At 43.2% G+C, this 25,406-nt stretch overlaps 1 protein-coding gene across 4 annotated transcripts in view; it reads right to left on the reverse strand.

Moving 5' to 3' along the window:
* LOC127634169 (NXPE family member 3-like) overlaps positions 1-25,406 on the reverse strand; it is a 190,878-nt gene that overhangs the window by 82,695 nt on the left and 82,777 nt on the right. Inside the window, exon 8 of one of the 4 annotated variants that reach the window (XM_052113591.1) lies at positions 21,080-21,813. The exons of the other annotated variants lie outside the window; for them this stretch is intronic. Coding sequence (XP_051969551.1) covers positions 21,616-21,813 — 198 coding nt within the window. The 3' untranslated portion in view covers positions 21,080-21,615. Of the gene's footprint in view, positions 1-21,079; positions 21,814-25,406 lie in introns of those variants that run through there. 4 annotated transcript variants of the gene reach the window in all.

A 25,406-nucleotide genomic window follows, 5' to 3' on the forward strand; every position in this document is an offset into this window, starting at 1 on the left:
GGGGGGAAACAGTATGCTTTATTATGTTCCTTTATGAAATAGTACTCAACTCAGCCTAATATAACAAGCTGATGCAACTATCAACTCATAAACATGCACAATGGGCATAAAAAATTAATTCCCACGAGCCATGCATTTGGTGCCATTCAAACCAGTTGGAAGTGGGCACTTCCTGTATGATTGGGTGAAAAAAGCCTTGAATCATATGCCAGCAACTTCATCCGTCGAGTACTCCTTCCTGGGGCCTTCATATACAACATGTAACAAATTCAAGTCCCTCGGTGTTAAGCAAGTACTTTAAAACAAATCAAGAAAAATATTCCTGAAAAATGATTGTCACATTACACACATTAGTCAGCCAATGAAGCACTTAACAAAGTCAGACTTGAACCTTTTCACAGTGACTAAGGGGCCCCTGAGAAGCTACAGATTTCAATTTGGAGCCATTTGGACCTTTCCAAGTCATGTCCACGGTCCCGCTGTGAAAATGAATGGTACAAATTGTAAGTGGGATTGCTCTTCCCGATGTCCCATAGACCCCAGATTCCGCACGGTGACACGTCAAGGGCCCCTTATCGACATACTAAGAGGACTAAGGCCTAGGGTGCAAAAAAGTATTTTTCATTAATTTCAACAGCTCTCTCTGCCTGTCACAGGAATCAATGAGACAGGCTGCATTTTGGGCCTGTGTGCGACAGTCCGTTCATCGGAGCCTTTAATACTCAGCAATCCCCCAGGGCTTCCAAACTCTAGGACCTGACTCGGGGGCCCCTGGCGATCAAATATCTGATTTGGGGAACCAACCTCGGGAACCCCCTTTTCTAGACGTCCCAGTATCCCTTTCAATCAATGCATTTTTCACAACGTGTTTGTGGACAACGTCCCTAAATGGGCCAAATGAATGGAAAATAAGGTCAAAAGGTCACGAGACTCTCCACGCTGTCTAAGGGCACCCCGACGATAAGCATATGTCGATTTCGAGTCGTTCGGACCTTTCTGAGCCCCGTCCTCCAACCCGTTGTAGAAAACGAATGAAACAAATTGCACGTGGGCTTTTTCTAGAAAGGTCCCCCAGCCCCCAAATTTCACACGGCGGTAGCCTGATGTCCCCCGAAACACATACCGAGAGCACGTGGCTCTAGAAAAAAGGAAACGTTTTTTGGGGGAGTTTGTGCAAGATTCTCTCAAAATCCTTTTGCACTTAAAGCTTGAAAGAGCCTCTTGAAGGATGAGAGGCCACTAGGGTTAGGGTTTGAATATAAGCTCAGGAAGGTTTTAGAGACCCCAAGTTTTGGTTCCTGATTCGTGGGGACCGGACGCTCGTGGATCGGGAGTTTCGAGAGCCTGCGACCTTTTGACCCCTCTTTTCCAGACGTCCCACTATCCCTTTGAATCAATGCATTTTTCACAACGTTTTTGTGGACAACGTCCCTAAATGGGCCAAATGAATGGAAAATAAGGTCAAAAGGTCACGAGACTCTCCACGCTGTCTAAGGGCACCCCGACGATGCACATATGTCGATTTAGAGTCGCTCGGACCTTTCTGATCCCCTTCCGCCAACCCGTTGCAGACAACGAATGAAACAAACAGCCTGTGGGCTTTTTCTAGAAAGCTCCCCCAGCCCCCAAATTTCACACGGTGGTAGCCTGACGTCCCCCGAAACACATACCGAGAGCACGTGGCTCTAGAAAAAAGGAAACGTTTTTTTGGGGAGTTTGTGCAAGATTCCCTCAAAATCCTTTTGCACTTAAAGCTTGAAAGAGCCTCTTGAAGGATGAGAGGCCACTAGGGTTAGGGTTTGAATATAAGCTCAGGAAGGTTCTAGAGACCCCAAACTTTGGTTCCTGATTCGTGGGGACCGGACGCTCGCGGTTCGGGAGTTTCGAGAGCCTGCGACCTTTTGACCCCTCTTTTCCAGATGTCCCACTATCCCTTTGAATCAATGCATTTTTCACAACGTTTTTGTGGACAACGTCCCTAAATGGGCCAAATGAATGGAAAATAAGGTCAAAAGGTCACGAAACTCACAACGCTGTCTAAGGACGCCCTGACGTTTTTGAGTCGTTTGGACCTTTCGGTGCCCCGTCCATCGACCCGTTGTAGAAAATGAATGAAATTAATGGCAGATGGACTTTTTCTAGAAAGCTCCTCTGGGCCCCAAACTTCACGTGCTGGTAGTCTGGGGCCCCAAGCGCATCATATTAAAAGCGCAACTCTCTAGAAAGATTTTTTTTTTCACATTTTTTTTTGGCTTGAATGAGAGAATCAACCTCACAGGCCTTTTGCTCTCAAAGCCAGAAAGAGCCTCTTGCATGTGTGAAGTTATTTGGGTGTTCATTTAATGTCTAGAGCTGAAAGAGTGCATTTGGAAAATGTCTAGAGCTTCCAAATTTTAGGCATTGATTTGGGGGCCCCTGGGGCTCCAGAATCCCAAATTTCGAGGTCCTGCGACCTTTTGACCTCTTTTTACAAGAAATCCCACTTGCCCATTGAACCAATGCAATTCTACAGCGGTTTCGTGTACAGGGTTAAAATTTATGCTCAGACCTGGGGGCTTCGAATGCTTCATTGTTGGGCCCTCAGAAACAACATATTAAAAAGGTGTGTCCCTCAGAGTTAAGGAAGTACTTTAGAAAAAATCAAGAAAAATATTAGAGGAAAATTATTGTCACATTACACACATTAGTCAGCCAATTAAGCACTTAACGAAGCCATTGGGACTTGAAACTTTGCACACTGACTAGGGGGGTCCCTGTGAAGCTACTGATATAAATTTGGAGTCGTTTGGAGCTTTCGGAGTCGTGTACACGGTCCCGCTGTGAAAATGAATGGTACAAAAGGAGAGTGGGACGTGTTCTAACTTTGCACCCTGAGCTCCAACGGACCCCAAATTTCACACGGTGACATGTCAAAAGCCCCTTATCGACATACTAAGAGGACTAAGGTCTAGGATGTAAACAAGTATTTTTCATTATTTTCAACAGATCTCTCTGCCTGTCACAGGAATCAATGAGACAGGCTGCATTTTAGGCCTGTGTGCAACAGTACATTCATCAGAGGTTTTAATACTTAGCAAGCCCCAAGGGCCTCCAAAATGTAGGACCTGAATCGGGGGCACCTGACTATCGAATATCTGAAATTTCCAGGTTCTGCGACCTTCGGAACCTCCTTTTCTAGACGTCCCGCTTGCCCATTGAACCAATGCAATTCTACAGCAGTTTCGTGTACGGGGTTAAAATTGATGCTCAGACCTGGGGGCTTCGAATGCTTCATTGTTGGGCCCTCAGAAACAACATATTAAAAAGGTGTGTCCCTCAGAGTTAAGGAAGTACTTTAAAAAAAATCAAGAAAAATATTAGAGGAAAATTATTGTCACATTACACACATTAGTCAGCCAATTAAGCACTTAACTCTTTCCCTGCCAGCGTTTTTAAAAAAAAGTTGCCAGCCACCGCCAGGGTTTTTGACGATTTTCGCTAAATTTAATGGCCCGCAGAATATTTTCTTCCATGAATATATGAAGATGCTACATATCACAATAAAGATCTGAGCCTCTGCTTTTAGGCAAAAAAAAAACTATTTTATTTTATCTTCATTTGTTCTTTTTTTATTGCCACTTGAACAGAGGTAGGTTTTTGTCAAAAACAACATTTCAGACAAAAAGCTGAGAAAAAGGCATGTTTATGTCTGATATTTTGAGCTTCTCAATACTCCACTTCTTCATGTTTGAGACGATCGCAGTCTGTTTCTTTGATCAAAGAGTTGCGTACTCTTTCAAAACATGCGTCATGGTCTTCCTTACCGTATAACACCTAAAACACGGATACCCGGAAAATTCCGTGTTTGGCGGGGAAAGAGTTAACCAAGCCATTGGGACTTGAAACTTTGCACACTGACTAGGGGGGTCCCTGTGAAGCTACTGATATCAATTTGAAGTCGTTTGGAGCTTTCGGAGTCGTGTACATGGTCCTGCTGTGAAAATGAATGGTACAAATGGTCAGTGGGACGTGTTCTAACTTTGCACCCTGAGCTCCAACAGACCCCAAATTTCACACGGTGACACGTCAAAAGCCCCATATCGACATACTAAGAGGACTAAGGTTAACAAGCATTTTTCATTATTTTCAACAGATCTCTCTGCCTGTCACAGGAATCAATGAGACAGGCTGCATTGTAGGCCTGTGTGCAACGCTACATTCATCAGAGGTTTTAATACTTAGCAAGCCCCAAGGGCCTCCAAAATTTAGGACCTGGCTCAGGGGCCCCTGAGAAAATACTGTTGTCAATTTGGAGCCGTTTGGACCTTTCGGGGTTGTGTACATGGACCCGCTGTGTAAATACAAGGTACAAATCGTACGTGGGATGTGCCCTAACTTTGCTCCCCAAGCTCCGACGGAGCCGAAATTTCATTCGGTTGCACACCTGGTGCCCCTCTATCACATACTAAGAGGGAAGACACCTCCTGCCATTCTTTTTTTTCACCTATAAAATATGCCATTTCGAGGGTGTGGGCGGGCACCCCGGCCACCAAGCGCGTGGCCCGTGAAATCCCAGAGCGTAAAAACCTATTTTGGAAAAACAGTTGGTCAGGGGGATGATAATGGGTCCATGGACAGCCCCGCCCCCCCTGGGTGGTCTGGGGGTCTCATTGGTCACTTTTGGAAAAATAGTGGGTCAGGGGGATGATAATGGGTCCGTGGACAGCCCCGCCCCCCCTGGGTGGTCTGGGGGTCTCATTGGTCACTTTTGGAAAAATAGTGGGTCAGGGGGATGATAATGGATCCGTGGACAGCCCCGCCCCCCCCCCCGGGTGGTCAGGGGGTCTCATTGGTCACTTTTGGAAAAATAGTGGGTCAGGGGGATGATAATGGGTCCGTGGACAGCCCCGCCCCCCCAGGGTGGTCACTGGTCATCGTGAGTGGTCAGCGGGCAGATAGTGGGACCGTGGGACACTGGGGGTCTCACCGCAGCTTACAGCACCCCCTATGTGTGTCCATTCGGGCATGTATTCCGGACCGCAGGCTACGTGGAAATTTGACCGTCCACAGACCGATAGGCTCCATCTGTCCCATGAGATGGCGGTACACGGACCTGTCACCGTCCCTCGCATCCGTCAATTGTACAATGGCCGTTGATCTCAATAGGACTTTTTCCACCAACCCTCTAATTTCCCAAACCCTATGTAGGTAAGTGGCCACCACATTTCCCTTGTCCTCACTAAAATATAGAATTACGATCCCAAGGTACTTTGAGACATTTACATCAGTGCTTTCATCAATAAGGAGGCTGCATTGGCTGTCACCAGTGTCAGCCACCAGTCTTTTTAGAAAATATGATGCCATCACACCATTGATCATTTCAGTACACTTAGTATGGTGCATCCGAAAATGTTGGGCTGCACTGGAATCTGGAAAAGCAGCCTTACATGCCTGACAAATGTGGTCACATGAACGAACGGAACAATGCTCTGTGATAGCCATTGCCATTTTCTTCAAAAACACTGACTCTTTCAAAAAGGCAATGTAGGTTGCTAAGATCGGTTAAATGGCTTGGACTTTTCAGTGTGCTTCTGAGTTGACACATGCTTTTTAATGTCACACAACTTGGCACAGAAGTCTGTCTTGCAGAAAAGACAGTAACCCCTTGTGACATTGCCCACATATGGCTTCAGCCACAGCTTAATCGGGGATTAACTCCAGTTCTTTTCTATACTTTTGGGAGTATATTTTAGAATGTGGCATGTTAGCTACTTTTTTTGAATGTGTGTAATGTCTAATGCTGTGTGTATTTGTATTACCATTTGTGATTGTAAGAATTGTTAATGAATCATTGTGTTGCCGGAGAAACATTCAGCATTAAATAGTTTGTTTTAAACTAAATTAAGATTTTATTCAAGTCAAAATGTTTATTTAATGACTTTATTTCACATCTCCAATGTTTCACTCTTATCCATTCACAGATTAACACATCGTCATATTGGTCTATGCCTTTGGACGTCAATTTGTGTGGTAAATTCATAAAAATATAAAAAAACACATATTTAAGATTGATTGTTAAAACTTGTTATTATCATATAAATTTAGCTTTAAAGATATAATTTGCACAGCAACTTTACTAGTTTAAATCTACCACTACACTGTCTGTATATTCAGTTCAGTTGTGGTCTTTGATCAAAAACATGGTAAGATTTTAAACAATATTTTTTTTTTAATTGGAACCAAGTGAGACTGTTAACTATGTTATCTTTTAGACTATTTGGAGATTGATGGATGGTGGGAGTCGAATGCAACAATTCCAGCACCCCGCATCTCTGGAAGGAAACAAGACAAACAAATGCCTCACCCACAATCTCTGTGCGTGATTACATGGGAATCAGTCTTGATGAGTGGACAAATATACAGAAGGCTCTAGACTGGCAGAGTTCAGATAAAGAAATCAATCAGTTTGATCTGAGCATAAGTCCAGTTCACTCAACATTCTCGATTGAGGGACTCAATGAGAGTTACAAAGTGGGAGAAAATATCCATGTTACTATCATTGCAAGAGACCACAACAACAATCTGAAACCATATGGAGGAGATTTTCTCCAAGCAAATTTGTTCAATTTTAAAGTTAAAAAGTATGAGCAGACTTAGGGATCAAAAAAGAGTCATTCTTTGAAACGGGTGCCCTTTCCATTTTTAAAATATGTTTTAAAAGCACATTTAAGATTTAAACATTCTATCAGATAAATAATCGTCTGTAATGATTATCATCAATTTGCATGGGATAAGCTATGCCTGTAATACTCAGATGGGTGTGTCTGCTGTTTTTATGCACTGACATCACATGAAAATGGCCTTTCAGAAAATGTTTTAGATGTGCTAATTAGCCTAATTATGCATGGAATTGCATTGGAATAATCTGGGATTATTAGGAGAAAACAACTGTTGATATTAGCGAACCTTTGAAAGTATATTGCACTTCAGTTTGTTTTTGCAATTTTATTCGTCATTCAGAAAAATAAAATACTCTGAAATGCGAGAGAGGCAGCAGTGTCCAAAGAACAAATTCACATTTTAATACAATTTCCCAATCACAAAATTATGTATTTGTGTTCTTTTCTTAAATTTCTAACCAATGCATATGCATTAATGAACAACAGATAATCTAAACGCAACAGCTTTATCTCTCTGAATAAGGGGTGTCTTTATATTTTCTGTTGTCTTCTCATTGATCAATGTTTACAAGTATTTCTGACACTTGTAAATCAACCTTAATTAAAAGGATTATAGGCTGGACAAGGCAGATTTAAAGTTTTTTTTACATGTATGTGAATTCACACAGGACATTCTTTACCTGGGGCTAGTTTGCCAGGCATTTAACAGAAGGTAAAAGACTACACGGCTCTTCAACAAGCCTATGTTCTTTCATCATATTATTCAAATGAAAACTCAACAGTGGCCAAACATTTAACAGTATTTTCTTGATTTTAGCTATATCTTTCATGGTAAGCACCATGAAAAAATAAAATAAAAATGGAAACACCCGTAAGATACTGTACGTTTATTTACATTAAAATGGTATGAGCTATTTTGTTGTTTTTTTATGGTGTTTTGCCATAATCTTTCACAAACTTGACTTCTCACTCTCAACTAAAACATTGGTGTATAAACTTGACTTTGAAATTAAAAACATAATGATAATTTTAACGCTATTGTTTACAAATTATGAAAACTAAGAAAGAACATTTTAAAGATCTGCTAAAGTCCATATTACTACAATATCATCACACATAAGGCAATAATGGAAATTTAATATAGAATAATTAAGAATACATTTAAAACTGATAAAAGACTAAATGGCTATTCTTTCATTTGCTCAGTTATCCTCCCATTCAGTGAGGGGGAAAATGAGTTTCCTTGTCCTGAAAATATTGTTAACTTGCACACAAGCACCAGTGCAGGAGGGAGATTGTGAAACAACAAACTGATTTGATGAGCTTTGGATTGAGAATGCTGAACCAAACATATGGCATATTTTATGAGTGCAATGCCTTAAGCGCAGGGCGTCAAAGTAAAAAAGTTTTGGATTTTTTGTGCAAGTATGCACTATGTCTAAGAGCAAATGGTTTGGGTCAAGTGCAATTTAATTCTGAGTTGTTCTCCAGTTATTGCACCATCTGCTACATATTATATATTCAATTTCCTGTACAGCAGTGTTAATACATTTAAAACAGTCCATTCATAATAATTTGGTGGTGTAAATTTATGTAATGCATTAGAATAATAACAATATGGACCATTTGTGTTTTATGTTCTTTGGCACAATAACTACGCCCTTGCTGTGAACTCTCTTCTGTGTTGTCTGCCAGACCCTGAACAGAAGAGACATGCCCGTCTGAAGCATAGAGAATAAATGCTAGCTTTTCTGTGTATTTCACGTGCAGGTTTGTTCCCTTTACAAAAAGCTTCACTATGATGCTGCGCTTTTGCTGAGCGCTATGGGGAACAATCCTAGTTGTGACCGAGCTGTGAATAATGTGTGTAACACGTCAATGAACATTGACCGGAATTTATAGCCTCGGCTGGTGTAATCATTAGATGCACCTGAGGCCAGGCTATAAATGGATACGTCACCAGGTGTCGTCAGAAACTCTTTTTTCAGAGCGATTCTGTGTCTGTGTTTTACAAACCCTGTCAAAACTTAGGCAGTGTGCAGTGAACCTTTTTCTCTTTTCTCTTCTCTATATATATATATATATATATATATATATATATATATATATATCTAAAAAGAAAAGAAAAAAGAGAGAATGACTGAAAGCCGCAAATGATCGTGTTCCCCTGTTCTCGCTCTATAGCTGAAGAGGACACGCATCAGTTTTTGCTCTGTTTGTTTGGGGGAAGAGCACACTGCTCTCGCTTTGCAGCAGGGCGGGTGTGAGCACTGCGATTTGCTTTAACAGGCAAAGTGCTTCACGCTCGCCTCGCTTGCTTCCGGGAGTCAGCACTCACGAAAAAAAAAAAGAGAGATCGTTCGTGGGGCTCTTGCATGGATTTGGCTGAGGAGAAAGAGACGGGTTGATCCCTTTCTCTCGCTCTCTCCAAACCCAGCTGGTCCTTCACATGATACGTACCAGGCTGACCTCCTGGATAACCTGAGTGTGGGTTCTGCGCTTGACGAGCAAGCCTCAGACCGGCCTCGGTCCTGTCTGAAGGGAGGCTCAAAAGCAAAGCATGGCGAGTCGTGCTCCTCCACCCAGGGATTGGGGACAGTCTCGCCGCCCTCGCCAGCCCCCGAAGCAAGACCTCAGGACTATAATTTCTAATAAGAGAAAACCCTGATGGTCTTGCGCCTAGATTAGGGGTAACTCCCCTCGGGACGGGGCGCGTGCTTCACTTCACCCCTCCCGGTACCCCCTCGAACCCCTCCATTCCCGCCACCTCTTGGTGTTTCGGGTTGCAGAGTCTTCCGTCAAAATTGGGTGTTTTCGCTATTCCTGCATTTTAATCAGGACGCGAAACACTCGACAACCCCTCAACAGGAAGTGTTAAAATCTAATACCCATCTCAGAGATCCTGGCAGCGTGGAAACTTCTACCAGATATATTCTTGTCTGTGTGTCTTATAAGGGCATCAGGATTTAATTCACTCGCCGCTTTTCCGTGTTTCAACGGTAAACCGGATTTCTTTTTTATGTAAAAAAAAAACCACCCTCAAATCTCCAGGTTAAAGGGGCCATGGTATGTGTTCCCCTTCCAGAGAGAGAGTTAGGTTATTACACTAAATACTTTCCGTTTTCCATGGAGGGTGAGGGGTGGCGTCTGGCTTACATTTTAAAGCTTGAACTGCCCGTGGGTGTTCAAGTCCAAGATGATGCCTATCAAGATGGTCCTGTCTCAAGCCCTACAACTCGTTTGGCTGGTCACCATCGATTTTATGATGCACTTCTATACTTCATTTAGAAGTTCTGCCACAACATGGAAAGTTCCTGAGGTTCGCTTCTGGGGGCGAAGTCTTCCAGTGTCAGGTTCTTTCACTCGGCCTAGCCCTTTTTACCCGCACATTCGCAGTGCATGATGTAGCGCTGGATCCTTGCGACTCCGGGGCATCTGCATTCTGAATTATGTAGACGACTGGCTGATCCTAGCGCAGCTCCAGGAACTGGCAGTTCAGCACAGGGACATCGTCTTAGCTCATCTGTTTCTCTGGGGTCCAAGAAAAGCGTCCTCTCTCCCACTCAGAACACTGTCTATCGGGTCATCGTATGGAGTTCAATCACAATGCGGGCACAACTGTCTCCCACTAGGATTGAGTCCATTCAGATCACCCTGAGCAAAGTCAGGCTAGGTCAAGGTTGCACTGTTATCACAATCAATGATTTCCAGGTCTCAGGGCGACCACGTCCTCGGTGATCCCTCTGGACCTTCTGCTCATGAGACCATTTTTGTTGTGGCCCAAAGCCAGGGGATTCTTCCAAGGGCCAAAACCCCTAGGCTAAAAAGGGTTATGCGCCTCAGGCTTCGTTCCCTTTCTATGTGGTTCAGATCCCAGTTTTCTGCCTTGGGTCCCACTCTAGGTGCGTCTTGTTGTCGCAGGCTGCTAACGACAGATGCCTCCCTGACGGGCGGGGTAGCGGCCTTAAGTGGTCGTCCAGCTTAAGGGGATAGGAGGGTCGTCAGCTCGGTTGTCACAGTCACTGTCTCGGGTTGATGGCTGTATTTCTGGCCCTGAAATACCTCCTCCTGAGGCTGCCTTGTCTTGGTGTGGGTGGACAATACAGCGCTAGCCTCTTACATAAATCATCAAGGAGACCCACGTTCTTGTCAGCTGTATTTCTTACGCATCGGATTCTCCTTAGGTCCCAGGGCAAGCTCCTGTCACTCAGGTCAGTTAAATCCCTGGATGCCCGTATGTGGGAGCAGATTTACTGTCCAGACAGAAAATAGCAATGGGGGAGTTAAGAACTCCACCCTTAGGTAGTAGTTGCCCAGAGTTCGCCAGCAAGGGTTTTTGCCTCTTACTGATAGCACTGATAGGTGGGTGAGATCTTAGGGTAGAAGAGGACCTCTTCACCTCTATGAATAGTGCAATGTTTCCTCTACTTCTCCCTGAAATCACCCAGCCCCCTTGGGTCTGGACGTTAAGACACATACATGACTCAGAATGCGTCTGTATGCGTTTCTTTCCCCGGTTTCTCTGCTCCTGGGAGTCTTGGCAATGCTCATCAGCAAGGGTCTTGCCTCCTTTTAATGGCACTGCGCTGGCCGAACAGGATATGTTTCTCAGAGTTAATTCCTCTCCTCGACGGCTCGCCTTTGGCGATTCCGAACAGGGAGGACCTTCTCATCCTTGGCCCGAATTGTGAAACCTTTCATGTCTGGCCCCTAAGGGTACCAAATGAGGTTCACAGGGTTTTATCTTGAGGTTATCGAGACCATTTCAAGTGCTAGGGCTCCCTCCACTTGGAACTGATCTGGGTAGATTTTTCAGGGCAGAAGAGGACCTCTTCACCTCTGTTGATAGCGCAATGTCTCCTCTACTTCTCCCTGAGTCCCCCCCCAGTTTGCTTCAGTTTTTTAGTTTGGATGTTCTGCACTCCGGGCTCTTATGCCCTTGAGTCGACATCTCCACTCATGCCTGAACAAGATTGTGATGCGGCAGGCTTGTCCTCTCCTCACACATTCATCAAAATTTTATCGTTTAGATGTTTATGCTACTCCGGGCTCTTATGCCCTTGAGTCGACATCTCAAGCTCATGTCTGAGACCTCTCGCGTTTTTGTGAGTACACTGCACAACCTTAGGGGTCTGGACAGCCCCCAGTGCGGCGGCGTGGGTAATGCGTTCCCCATAGTGCTTAGCAAAAGCGCAGCATCATAGTGAAGCTTTTTGTAAAGGGAACGTCTCGGGTTATATGTGTAACCCTTGTTCCCTGAAAAAGCAGAACGAGATGCTGCGCTTCTTTGCCGCACTGGGACGTCCCAGGACTGTTCTTCAAAAAGAAGTATCTGACGACACCTGGTGACATATCCATTTATAGCCTGGCCTCAGGTGCATCTAATGATTACATCAGCCGAGGCTATAAATTCCGGTCAATGTTCATTGACGTGTTACACACATTATTCATAGCTCGGTCACAACTAGGATTGTTCCCCATAGCACTTAGCAAAAGTGCAGCATCCCGTTCTGCTTTTTTCAGGGAAGAAGGGCTACACATGTAACCAGAGACGTTTTTTATCATCAATAATAAATCTTGTAAAACTAAAACATCCAAAATAGAACAAATCTCATCTAAATCTCCCATGGGACTACTATATACCTCAAATCTTACCTCTAGTTTTACCTCTAATATTGCAAACAATATATAATTTTTTATCGGAACACTTGCATGAAGAGACATTGTATATCAATGCACTTCATGTCCATTCACGAGCCTGTGAGCTGCGGAATGAGAGAGAGAGTCGCAGTGGCAGTAAAATTATTATTATTACTACTTGTTATTATTGAGAAATGTATGACATTCTGGTTTTTAAGGTATTCACATTTTTGGAGGATTTTTCACACAACACACCTGATCTCGCCAGGCTACACCCCAGGCTGCCACAGCACCCCGGTTGGGAAACACTGGGCTACACTATGCACTCAGCCAAATTCAAATAAAAAAACAAACTGCTTTAAAAACATTACAATCACTTCAACTCTGAAAGGCTGGTGGAAAGTAAACAGAATTAATAAATCACCACTACCTCCATGTAGATAAACCCCAATCTGGCACAATCCTGATTTTCAACTATAAAATATTCCTGTCCACTTCCCATCATGGCAGCACAAAGGAATCACTCACCTACATAATTTATTCCAAAATAACCAGTTCATATAATTTAATACACTAGTACAGAAATACAGTCTAGGGAGGGCACAGTTTCTCCAGTATCAACAAATAAAGTCCATAATTCAATCAAAGATTAATATAACCAATAACCCATTACACTCTTCTCAGTTAATGGAAGATATAATGAAAATCACTCATTTAAAAAAATGTATATCCAAACTATAAACTAATATCACATACTGATGTAACTATAACACTACCAATAATCAATAGGGGAAATGATTTAGCTCTCTCCTCCAACCCTGAACTCTGGAAAGAAATCTGTAACAATACTTTCTCTATGACTAGCAATACAAATTTACAACTCACACAGTACAAGATTATTCATTGGACCCACATCACCCAAAAAAAAAAAAAGTTTAAAATGGGTTTAAGCGACACAGACACCTGTTCACAACGCACTTTGTGTAGCACTGACAATTACTTCCATGCCTGTGTAACCCGGACACACACACACAAGACGAGACAGTCACAATGTAACGAACAACTGCTTTATTAAATAAGAGCAGGCAAAGGTACAATGGGGAAAATCCAGAAGGAGAGTCGTAGAGGGAAGCGTAAAGTCGGGGCCGGGGAATCAGGATAAGACAAAGGGGCAAATCTACAGATAGAGTAGTCGTGGAAAGCGTAGAGTCAAAAAGCCGGGTAATCAGAATCAGAAATAACAAGAGGGTAGAAGACGGGAAAACAGTTAACAACTAGGGAGCTGGCAAGCTAAGAGGAACGAATCACAGGGGGGTCAAAACTAGACGAGACTAGCGGGGGGCAAAACACGGGAATCTAAATACAATAACCAACACCCGTGAAACGGAAGTGCTGGGTATTTATAGGGGAAGGTGCAGATGTAACTAATGTGTGGGGATTGGAAGCGCGTGAGTGCAGGTGGTCATAATGTTCAGGCTGATGCGCGTGAGAAGCGAGCATGAGTCAGAGGGGGGAGATAGTTTACGAGCGAGAGATCGTAATGGCAAAACCGGGCGTGGAAGCCCGAGGGAGGAAACAGAGCGTACGAGCTCAAGGGGGCGGAGCGAGGAAGCGGGAAGCGAGCACGCTCGCGGAGTGCATGTGTGCGTGCTCGTGGACGCGGAGATGGGGCAGAGGAGCGGGGTTCGTGACAGCCTGATGGACCTGTCAGCCAGTTTATTCCTATTGGATAGTAGTGACTGATAAACATGGGCTGTAGAATCTCTCCATAGCCATCAATTTGTTTACTCTGTAACACCATAGAAGTCGATAATCTTCCAACCAAATATAAAAACCCATTCCTCATCTCTCTAACTATCGCCAAGAAAATAATTCTGTTAAATTGGAAATAAAAAAATATCTATCCATATCAATCATTGGATCAATCTTCTTACAGAATTCCTCACAATAGAATAAATTATATTCACTCACAAGAAGAATATATTTACATTTAATGACATCTGGAACCCATTTTTTATTTATCTGAAGCTAAATCAAACACCTGGAACCAGACCCACACACTCTCCCAATCATATCTTTACAAACTTATAAGAGAAGTGGAAAGATAAAAATATTTAAAACAATTTATATATTTTTGGTTTTATCCATATATGCATATACATGTTGATATTATATATTGTTCATATTATTATTTATATCACTATCATCATTATTACCACTATGATTATAATACTATTTCATTACCATCAATATTATTATTACTATTGTCATCAATGTCATTGTATAAAGGTATTTCCATAATTGTGTCAATAATATAGTTGATTTAATACATATTTTCTAATTACGATGAATGTATTATCATATCATAATTATATTTATAACCTATTAATATATAATAATAATGTTTATTTCCTATTTATTGCATGTGACTATAAATATTAGATTCTGGAAACACATATCTATAAAACTACGGAACTAAAAAAAAAAATATTACGTTAATTTATTTTTAAATAAAATGGCTTTCTTTTCTTCGGTACAAGAATCGATCGTCTGTCTGTCTATCTATCTATCTATCTATCTATCCATCCATCTAACTATCTATCAGTGAGTTTAAATCTATATCTTTCTTTCTCTCTCTCTCTCTCTCTCTCTCTCTCTCCACATCACCAGAATTTCCGTGCCATTTTGTGGTCCGTTCCCCATAACACGGTGGCTCATTTTAGCTTATCGCTGCCCACTCGGCCCATTTCGCGGCCGACCCGCTCAGTTCTCCCAAAGGCCAGTCCGCAACTCATCGGCCCCAAAGTGCGTCGGCCCACCGGTAAAATGCCCGGTATGCCAGATTACCAGTCTAGCCCTCTCTCCGGCTCCCCTTTATCTCACTCTCCTGCTGATCAGCCAATTCAATGCTGGCAGTGCATCATCATAGCCCAGCCATTCACTCCTCATTGTCACATAGATGCATTTCAATGCCCAGAACCGGACAGAAAGGCGGAGGGAGCGGGAACTTATATAACTTCTTCTCCATGCAGGTGTGTGTGTGTGCACGCGCTCTCGTCTTTGTGTATCAGTCACTATGTCACAACGAGGACTTAGAGCACATTGGGAATTGGACATTCCAAACTGGGGAGAAAAGGGGAGGAAAAAAAAAAACTTTTGATCTTAAGGCTTATGGTCAAATGCTTGGGATTATTTCTGTACTCTAAAATAAATTGTGCTTAATTATAGAGGTCTATACAAACCTTTTCTTTATTTATTTGTTTTACTTATTTATTTTTTAAAGATAAGTAGCCAACAAGTGTCCAGCATATGAAATCATTCAATACTGCTTAAAAAGCTTCCCAGGATGCACCTGAAATTGATTGAGTGTGCAAAGATGGAATAGACAAAAGGCTACACTGAAGAAGTTCAAGTAGAAGAAGTTTCTGATTTAATTTGTTTTGGTCACTGCAAGGCAAGTGTGACCAAACTTTTCTACAGAGTTCCAGTCTTATACTTATGCGGCCATTCACATTGAGCATGTTTTTGTGTCTGTCCGAGCTGTTTTATAATTGATTCCAATGTAAATGTGTGCTAGATAAAAGTCTTTGATGGCTTGTTTGTCTTTTTAGATGCCATGTCAAGTTAAAAACAACCAAACAGTGTGGAGAAGGCTGTCTGTTTTTTGCACAGGACATTAGCGTTTAGGGGATCTGCCAATATTCCGTTGTTAAATCCTATGTCGAAAAAAAGAGAGCCTTGCCCAACCGATCGAGCAGTTCGTCAACCCGAGGTATTGGATAAGCATCAAAATTTGACACCGCATTAACTTTTCTATAATCCACAGTGAACCGGACCTTAGCTCTTAGGTACCAGAACCACCGCGCTGGCCCAATCACTGTTGGATTCTTCTATTACCCCCATATCGAGCATGGCCTTTAATTCTCCCCATACTAACTATTTCTTGTGTTCGGGTAAGTGGTACGTACTACTACCCCTGGGGTTGCGACCGGGGAGAGGCGAGAACACATCAGAAAAATTATTTTACAATCTGCCAAACTGTGAACGTTGTGACAGCGAGAGGTGGTCTCCACAAGTGGAGATGGGGTGAACTTATTGGCTTTTAGATTCACCGAGCTCCTACCTCTCCAGGACTACCATCGCCAAGTATACGGGGACCGCCTCTCTCCATGGTTTGCTGTGTGACCTCAAAGGGCCCAATTCGGGGCTTATGCCCATATAACAATTCAAATGTGGAAAACCCTCGCACTCCAAATAACAGGGGTTCGAGCCACTTAACCCAGTTTCGAGTTATTTTAATTAAATCGTTCGACCAAGCCATTCATTTGTGGATGATACATGCTTGTCCGAATCGATTTAATACCCAATCATTCGCACAGCTCACATAGTGTACATGAGATAAAAGCAGTGCCCTGATCAGTGAGGATTTCTTTCGGAATCCCAAATTATTTTGAAGAGTGCCTCCGCAACACTACGTGCTGAGATTTTGGCCCAACAAAATCCACGGCATTTTGTTTGAAAGGAACCTCAAACATCATAAGTGGGCACAAAGGCGCTTTTGGAGTGGCCAGCGAGTTCACCAGCTGCCATTTACGGCATGCCACACACCATCCTTGTGAATGCCCGGCCAATAGAAACGGGCCATGAGATGGCTTATTTTTTTCCCCTGTCCCAAGTGACCTGCCATCGGATTATGAGCCACCTGGAATACAATTTTCCAACGGCTTTTTGGTATCAACCACTGGGTTGTATTTTCATTTGTCCAAGTGTCCTGTGTCACTCTATACAACCAATCTTTTATAATAGAAAAATATGAATATGTGAGTGCAAAGCTTGGCTGGAGACATTGAAAATCAATCACTTTCACTTGGTCAAACATGTGCTTCAGGGTTTTGTCATGACTGCTCCAGTGGGAAATCCCCTGCCGGGAATTGCTTATGGATGGGGAGGATGACACATCCCCTTCCCCAGCATCAGCCTGATGCGGTGCAGCCGCCGATGGCCCAGGCCACGCCTCAACAGCCAGCGCTTAGCACATCCCACACGATTTGCTTTCTCACAGGACCCATCCACACACAACACCTTCAATAATGATCGGAAAGCCGGCCAATTAGATCCCAAAATTATGGGTGATGCGAGGACTTACCACTGCCTCCATATTATGCTTTTGTCCCCAGAATAATACTGTGAAGATCACTATAGGATAATCATGAATATTCCCGTACACACACCTCACCTTCATTCAGTTATTTGCCTCCAATGCACTGTTTTGAACCAAGCATTGATGAATGGAGGTTTGATTACTTCCTTTAATACTCACAGGTATTTGATACATCCCTGCCTGATCGGGGGTGGTCTGTGGAATGTCGGGGATCTGGATAAAGGCCCCCACCTCCATGACTGGGCACTACTCTCAAACATGACTGGCTCCGTGCAACTCCAGAAGACCAGCCTAAGCCTCCCTCCCACACTCGTGGCAATGGACACCATCACCTAGGATGAAGAGAGGGGAGAGATGGGGTTTGTGGGAGTAGAGAACCCCCATGACTGGGGAGCCGGTCTTGGGGGAATGTTCCTCTATTTCCGGGGAAATGGAACAGGATGAAAGGAAGGAGGGAGGAGAGAGAACAGGGGAGGAGACACTAATGGGAGAAAGGGCATGGGGTGCGCCGGTCCCCATATACGCTGCCAGATGGTCTTCAGCCAGCTGGATTACTTTGTCCAGTGACGCTGGTTGGTGGCACTGGACCCACTAAGCCATCCCCTTCAGCAACTGGGAGACGAACTTCTCCAGCACCACCAGGTTGATGACATCCTCTGCATACCTTACCTCATTGGCCAGCACGTCATGGAGCTGCTGGTTAAAGTGGGCAGCCGAACTTGGTCGGCATCATGGAGCGGAAAACGCTGGCGGTGTTCTTCTGGGCTGTGGCCGACCTGATGCAAGATGGACTTCTTCAGTACCGAGATGAAAATGTATTAATAACAGAAACACGTTCGCTTTACGGTGTAATGCTAAAGCTTCACAAATACACTCAAATGCTCTGGGAATGGCACCGGCCAACACACACAAGACTTGACAGTTGGGTTCTCTATCCCACTCTGAGGTCTGGGCCCCTTTTTTCCTCCGTCTCTCACTGTGAACGGTGTAGTAGGTTTTTTTTTGCCAATTTTGTGAAAAATCACTCAACATCTTTGGGATTTTGATTTCAGAAGAATAGACTTTATTATCCTACAATAAAGCTGAGTTGCCTGCAGTAAAACCACAACAACAACTAAAGCATCTCTGGGTTTTGTTCACTTAAATACATCTCCTCAAACAAGGTGGGGTTTACACTTTTTTGTCTCTGGTCTGACCATTTTTAGAAGTGAACAGGAACCACCCTTTGGAGGACATAAATTCTCCCAGTGGTCATGTGAGCACACATGTAAAGCTATTGCTGTTTCTGCACACACATTCAAATAGTCACACATATGTTGAGCACACATTCCATCACGTCCACAGGCCTTTACACACACACAGTAAACTGCATGTTTGCCCGTCAGACATAACTGTGGTACAAATCAACAATGTTTACATTGATTACACCTGATTAATGTTTACTTAACTTGATAAAAATATACTACAACGGAAACAGCAGTTACCAGCAATTCATCTCAGGTGAAAACTGCTTTTTCTCTCCCCAGACTAATGCTTGACCACACCCTCACCACCACAAACCCACATCCAACATGTATCTGAATGTATTTAACTGTTTACTCAAGCAGCACCATAAACTATCAATAAGTCATGGCATATGAAATATTCATGAATGAAATTGTTTACTTAGAGATTTGTGGTCCAATAGTGTTTTAACGGCCTCATCCTTCAATAACATTTCCTTTGCAAAGCTTAAATCATATTGTGACTGGTTCACAAACAATCCACACTGACATGAGCCTAAAACACATACAGTCAAAGCTGAAATGTTCTGAATATGAAAACATAATACAATCCATAGTGATCTTGGGTGTTCAACCGGCTTCAACTGGCCAAAGCAGAAACGCTGATCTTTTCACACCTTCCATGTTTGTTTACACACAGGTACGCATGTGTTTCTCCCAGTCAGTGCCAGCAGCAGAATGAGACGTTTTTAAAAGTTGTACTTGTACCACTCATAAAAAGTGGCACACAACACCTGAAACACATCAAAATGACCAAAGACTCATCTAATTCATGTTTACAAAATACTAACAATTAAAAATAGCACACAAGGGTGCAAAACTGGTCCAGGATGCCTTCAAAACAGAACAACAGCAAGACAGTGCATCTGAATGAAACACAATGTGGGTCTCCATTTCAGAGTAATAACTTGACTTTTAATAAATCGTCTACTTTTATAACTCATCTTTTAAAAGTAGCGTGATATGTATGATAAGGGTCAAAGCCATTCGTCTAGTGAACGTTGATGCAGAAAAACATTTCAATCCAGATTGGTTCATCAAGGTGAGTTTTCAAGTCGAATTTGGATGAATCTTCCATGGCAAGGCCATCTCTCTCTCTTCACCTGTGTGAATGAGCACAAGTGGGTGGGGCCAAGAGTGCAATGATGAAAAATAGGCATTGATGTCTTGCTAAAGAGGAAGTCATATGCAGATGTATTTGGTCCTTGTGACGTCACAAGTTCCACAAATTCCAAATGAAATGTTTTTGCAGCTGGTTCAAATAAATTATCTTTTTCTATTGAGGAGGAAGTTTTCAGTTCTGAAACTTACAGAATGTTTTTATAGTACAATGACCTCTATTTAAAAAAGTAAAAGACAATTAAATTCCTTATGTCATGTCTTAAAAGAGCCTATGTTGCTCGCCATCACCAGTAACACTGTCTAGCAGATAAACAGAAGTGCAGAGCATCCGAGAGGAAGTTTCTCGTCATAATTGTGCCGCCCTTGGAGAAGTGAGTAAACATGGTCATATATTTTGATAAATTTGATAACTCTTTTTTAATGCAACATTAATTTAATAAATAATTTTGAATCCATGAATACATTGCTTTTGTTTATTCATGAAATGTATCTTTTTTCCAGAAATGAAGGCACTTTCTCTCAATACATTAGTATTTTGGTTGTGTTTTGTAGAAAGCAGACACACCAATGCAGAACTATAGATGCAAACCTATGGGGTAGGTTCGATACAGAACTATTAATCAGCCTTTACTGTTAATTGCGGCTCGCAGATTAACAGACGCTCAGTCTCTCTCTGCCTCTCTCTCTTTCTCTCACTCACACACACTCTCACACATGTCGTTGTTACTCCAATAAATTGTTAGAAACAACCCAAGACACTGTTACTAGTTTTAAAGTGATGCTTTAAAATTATTAATGGAGGCTTGGGCACATCTTTCGAACTAGCAACAGCTGATCCTTGCCATTAGAAAGTAGTTCCCCACACAAGAGGGTTTATAGGAGGCTTTTCTTATTTATTTACTTGGCTGATGAAATTTTTTATAAAACCCTGCAGCCTCGTGCTTACAGCCGAGCTGATATACAGACTAAACAGCACTCTTGCTCGAGAGATATTGCTTTAGTGACATGTATTTTTCTACACCCACTGTATCCTTCTCAAAGGACATAGGCCTACATACCTAAAGTAAACCCTGGAAACCAGGCATGGACAAGCCATTGAAATAACCAATGTTCATAAAGTTTTGTAAAAATCATGTATATTTCATGGTTAATATTTCTCTAGTTATGCTCAGCTCTGTAATATTGCATGACTAGGGAAAGTCAAGTGGGAACCCTTATGGTTAAAAACATATCTATTAAAGTTACCCTGTTTTGAAACAGAAAATACTTGCTTTAATTTCTTGAAAACAGTCCTGCTTTTATTGTATCTTAAATTTCATTAACACAATTGTATTGTTCTCATGGGTGTTACAAGACTATATTAAATATCACTAAAACTATGGATGAACAAATATAACTGTTTGCAAAAATGTGAATTGAAATAACCCAAGACAAACAAGTAATAACAAAAAAATGTAAAACACATTAGACAAATAACAATCTTTTTAGAGATGTCCGAGTGACAGAACAAAGATTATAACAGTTATATTATTATAAAATGTTTCATAAATCACAGTGTTAAGTTTTGTAAATAAAGAAGATAAATATGATCATTAACAAAGTGATGATAGAAATGTAATTCAAGTGCACTTTGAGATAATCCGTTAAATTACACCTCTTCTCTAATTTAGATCAAGTCTACTAATTTTAATTTGCATCATACTGTATGAATAAAGTTATTAACATACATTATGTTATTGTGTCTGGTGTTTCAGTTAGGGCAGATATAAGACAGTAACATGTCAATCTCATTAGCAATGATAACAGGACCGGGGTGAATGTTTTCATGTAGATAGTGACAGGAAGTCATCTGCCAGACATCAAAGTAGATCACTCCATTAATATCTCTGAACATCTCTCTCATCACTGTGTTCAACTGTAGTGCATACCAATCACTTTGAAAAATGTCCTGTAACAACACGGAGCAGAAAGAGTCACCGCAAGAATGAGCAACAATATTAAAATAATGTTTCACTGTCATCATTTACTCAACCTAAATGTTGTTCAAAACATGTGTGCTGTTATTTTTTTATCCATGGAACACAAACTTAAAAATAAATAACAAAAAACCTGAATATGATTTTCAAGCATCTTAATTTTAGTCTGTTATAGTCTGAGATATTGTATGGATTCAGATGACTTATATAGCTCACAGTAGGGATATGCCCGAAGCAGAATATCTAATCCAGAAAAGCATGAAAAATGACTTCAAATTGAATTCTACAAAATAATAGAACACATTTTCGTTAGACTGATTTTCTAACAACAAGCATAGAGATAGAGCGATGTTTAAATTAAACACATCTAAAATGACTACGCAGTAGTGAGTCTGTTAAGACAATATGACAAATGTACAGACTTAATTAATATAAATGTGCATGTGTGAATTGATATTTAAGTCAGATGGCAGCATTGCAGTCTCTGTTTATTGTGTGCAGCTCGGAATTTTTTTTTACGGATTATCCAACAAGCATAAAGATAAAGCAATATCTTAAATAAACATATCTATAGTACATTTTAGTCATGACAACTCTATGAAAGATTTAGCATGTTAATGTGTGTATGACATGTTGATAGGATATTGGACTAGATTTGCTAAGCTGCTGCTGCAGAGCAAATACAAAGACTTACTACAGCTAAAACATGAACAGACATACTAAGTTAAGCATGTTGACGTGCTGCTGCTGCTGTAAAATTAGGTGCAAAGGTGTGTGTGGTTCCTTTGACCCAGTCTTAATCTAGTAAATCAAATCGCATCCCTTCTATTCCCACCCACGTCCTGTTCCCTCACCACTGAGTGCATTGTATTTTAAAGCCACATACTAGTGCTGCTTCTGTCCCATCTTACCTGCCATTTATAGCTTAACCTTTCCCTTTTTAGGTTTTTGCCTCATTTTTAGTTTTCTAGTGCTTTTACACGTTTTATTTTTTGGCCTTTGGCCACGTTTTATCTATTAGCCACCTCTTTCCCTAGCACTCCAACGTATGCAGGCACCTAAAAATATACAAAGAAACTGTTACGTTTCAGACGAGGGCAGATGAGGAGTGAGGATCTAAATGCAGCATACTTTATTGAAGGAGCACAAGGTGAACAAGATAAATAAATAACACAGGGCACAAACAAAACATCCACGAGGGGATAACAAAAATATAAACATGAGAAACATCGACGAAGGGCACGGCCGGAACACAGTGAAGGACAACTATAACATACAACAAACGACAATGACTGGGGAACAAACAGGGTTTAAATACGCAGATATGATGGTAACAAAACGACAATCAGGTGAGAACAATGACAGAGTGATGAGGGCCGGGAATCATGGGAATTGTAGTTTTAAGACAGTTGACAAGCGAAACACTGAGCAGACAATGGGGAATCGTGACATAACCCCCCTCAAAGGAGCGGATTCCAGACGATCCTAAAAAAAATGAAAAAACCCACAAAAACAATAAACAAAATCGTTCACGGAGTGGAGGGGGGGCTAGCAGACCAAAGAGGGCACAAGGGGCAAACAGACAGTCCAAGGGGGGCACATGGGGCAAAGAGACACTCCAAGGGGCACAAAGGGGCAGACAGGCAGCCCAAGGGGGCACAAGGGGCAGACAGGCAGTCCACAGGGGCACAAGGGGCAGACAGGCAGTCCAAGGAGGCACAAGGGGCAGACAGGCAGTCCACGGGGGCACAGAGGGCAGACAGGCAGTCCAAGGAGGCCACAAGACAGGGACTGGGTCAGGTGGCCTGGAAGCTGGCCACAGAGCAAGGACAGGTTCAGGAGGCCTGGTAGGCGGCCACAGGACAGGGACAGGTTTACGTGGCCTGGGAGTCGGCCTAAGGACCACAGCCATGGGGAACTCTGAGGGAGGAGCCGTGGATGGCAGAGCCGTGGAAGGCTCAGGAGGCGGAGCCGAGGGAGGCTCAGGAGGTGGAACCGAGGGAGGCGGTGGCGTAGAAGGCTCTGGAGGCGGAGCTGAGAGAGGCTCCGGGATTGAAGCCGTGGAAGGCTCGAGAGGCAGAGCCCTGGAAGGCTCGACAGGCGGAGCCCTGGATGGCTCGAGAGGCGGAGCCCTGGAAGGCTCGGGATGCACTGGCTCTGTGACGGTCACGACTACAGGCGCTGGCTCTGGGATGGTCGAGGCTACAGGCGCTGGCACTGGGATGGTCGAGGCTACCGGCGCTGGCTCTGGGACGGTCGAGGCTACAGGCGCTGGTTCTGGGACGGTCGAGGCTACAGGCGCTGGCTCTGGGACGGTCGAGGCTACAGTCGCTGGCTCTGGGACGGTCAAGGCTACAGGCGCTGGCTCTGGGACGGTCGAGGCTACAGGCGCTGGCTCTGGGACGGTCGAGGCTACAGGCGCTGGCTCGCTGGCCGTGGCAGGTGTGGGCTCTGGCTCGCTGACCGTGGCAGGCGGAGACTGAGGAGCAGAATCCTTTCCTTTTCTCCTCCTCCTCCGGACCGTCGAAGCTGGCAACGCTCGCTCTGGGACAGACGAGGCTGGCAACGCTGGCTCTGGGACAGACGAGGCTTCCAGCGCGTCGGCCATTGCAGGCGTGGGCATTGGTTCGTTGGCCATGGCAGGCGTGGGCCGGACCCGGGATTGAGAGAGGTGGTTCCTCTGAGGTGAATCTCTCCAAGATGAGCTCCACATATTCCTGCCAGGTGTAAGATCCGATCTCCTGCAATTTCCACCAACGGTGTTTTGGTACACCGATCCGGTATATGTTCTTCAAGGCCTTGTCATCAAAACTGGTGTGGATCGCCACACTGGAGAAGAATTAGGAGTACTCGCGGATTGATAGATCCGCCTGGGTCAGTTCTGCAAAGAATGCTGCAAGATCCATTATTGGTCGATCGTTCTGTTACAATTCAGACGAGGGCAGACGAGGAGTGAGGATCTAAATGCAGCATACTTTATTGAAGGAGCACAAGGTGAATTAGATAACTAAAAATAACTAAATAACACAGGGCACAAACAAAACATCCATGAGGGGATAACAAAAATATAAACATGAGAAACATCGACGAAGGGCACGGCAGGAACACAGTGAAGGACAACTATAACATACAACGATCGACAATGACTGGGGAACAAACAGGGTTTAAATACACAGACATGATGGTAACAAAACGACAAACAGGTGAGAACAATGACAGAGTGATGAGGGCCGGGAATCATGGGAATTGTAGTTTTAAGACAGTTGACAAGCGAAACACTGAGCAGACAATGGGGAATCGTGACATAACCCCCCCTCAAAGGAGCGGATTCCAGACGATCCTAAAAAAAAATGAAAAAAACCCACAAAAACAATAAACAAAATCGTCCAAGGAGTGGAGGGGGGGCTAGCAGACCAAAGAGGGCACAAGGGGCAAACAGACAGTCCAAGGGGGGCACATGGGGCAAGCAGGAATCCACGGGGGCACAAAGGGGCAGACAGGCAGCCCAAGGGGGCACAAGGGGCAGACAGGCAGCCCAAGGGGGCACAGAGGGCAAGCAGGAATC

Source organism: Xyrauchen texanus, chromosome 41 (genome assembly GCF_025860055.1).
Source record: "Xyrauchen texanus isolate HMW12.3.18 chromosome 41, RBS_HiC_50CHRs, whole genome shotgun sequence".
In the NCBI taxonomy this organism is placed as follows: domain Eukaryota; kingdom Metazoa; phylum Chordata; class Actinopteri; order Cypriniformes; family Catostomidae; genus Xyrauchen; species Xyrauchen texanus.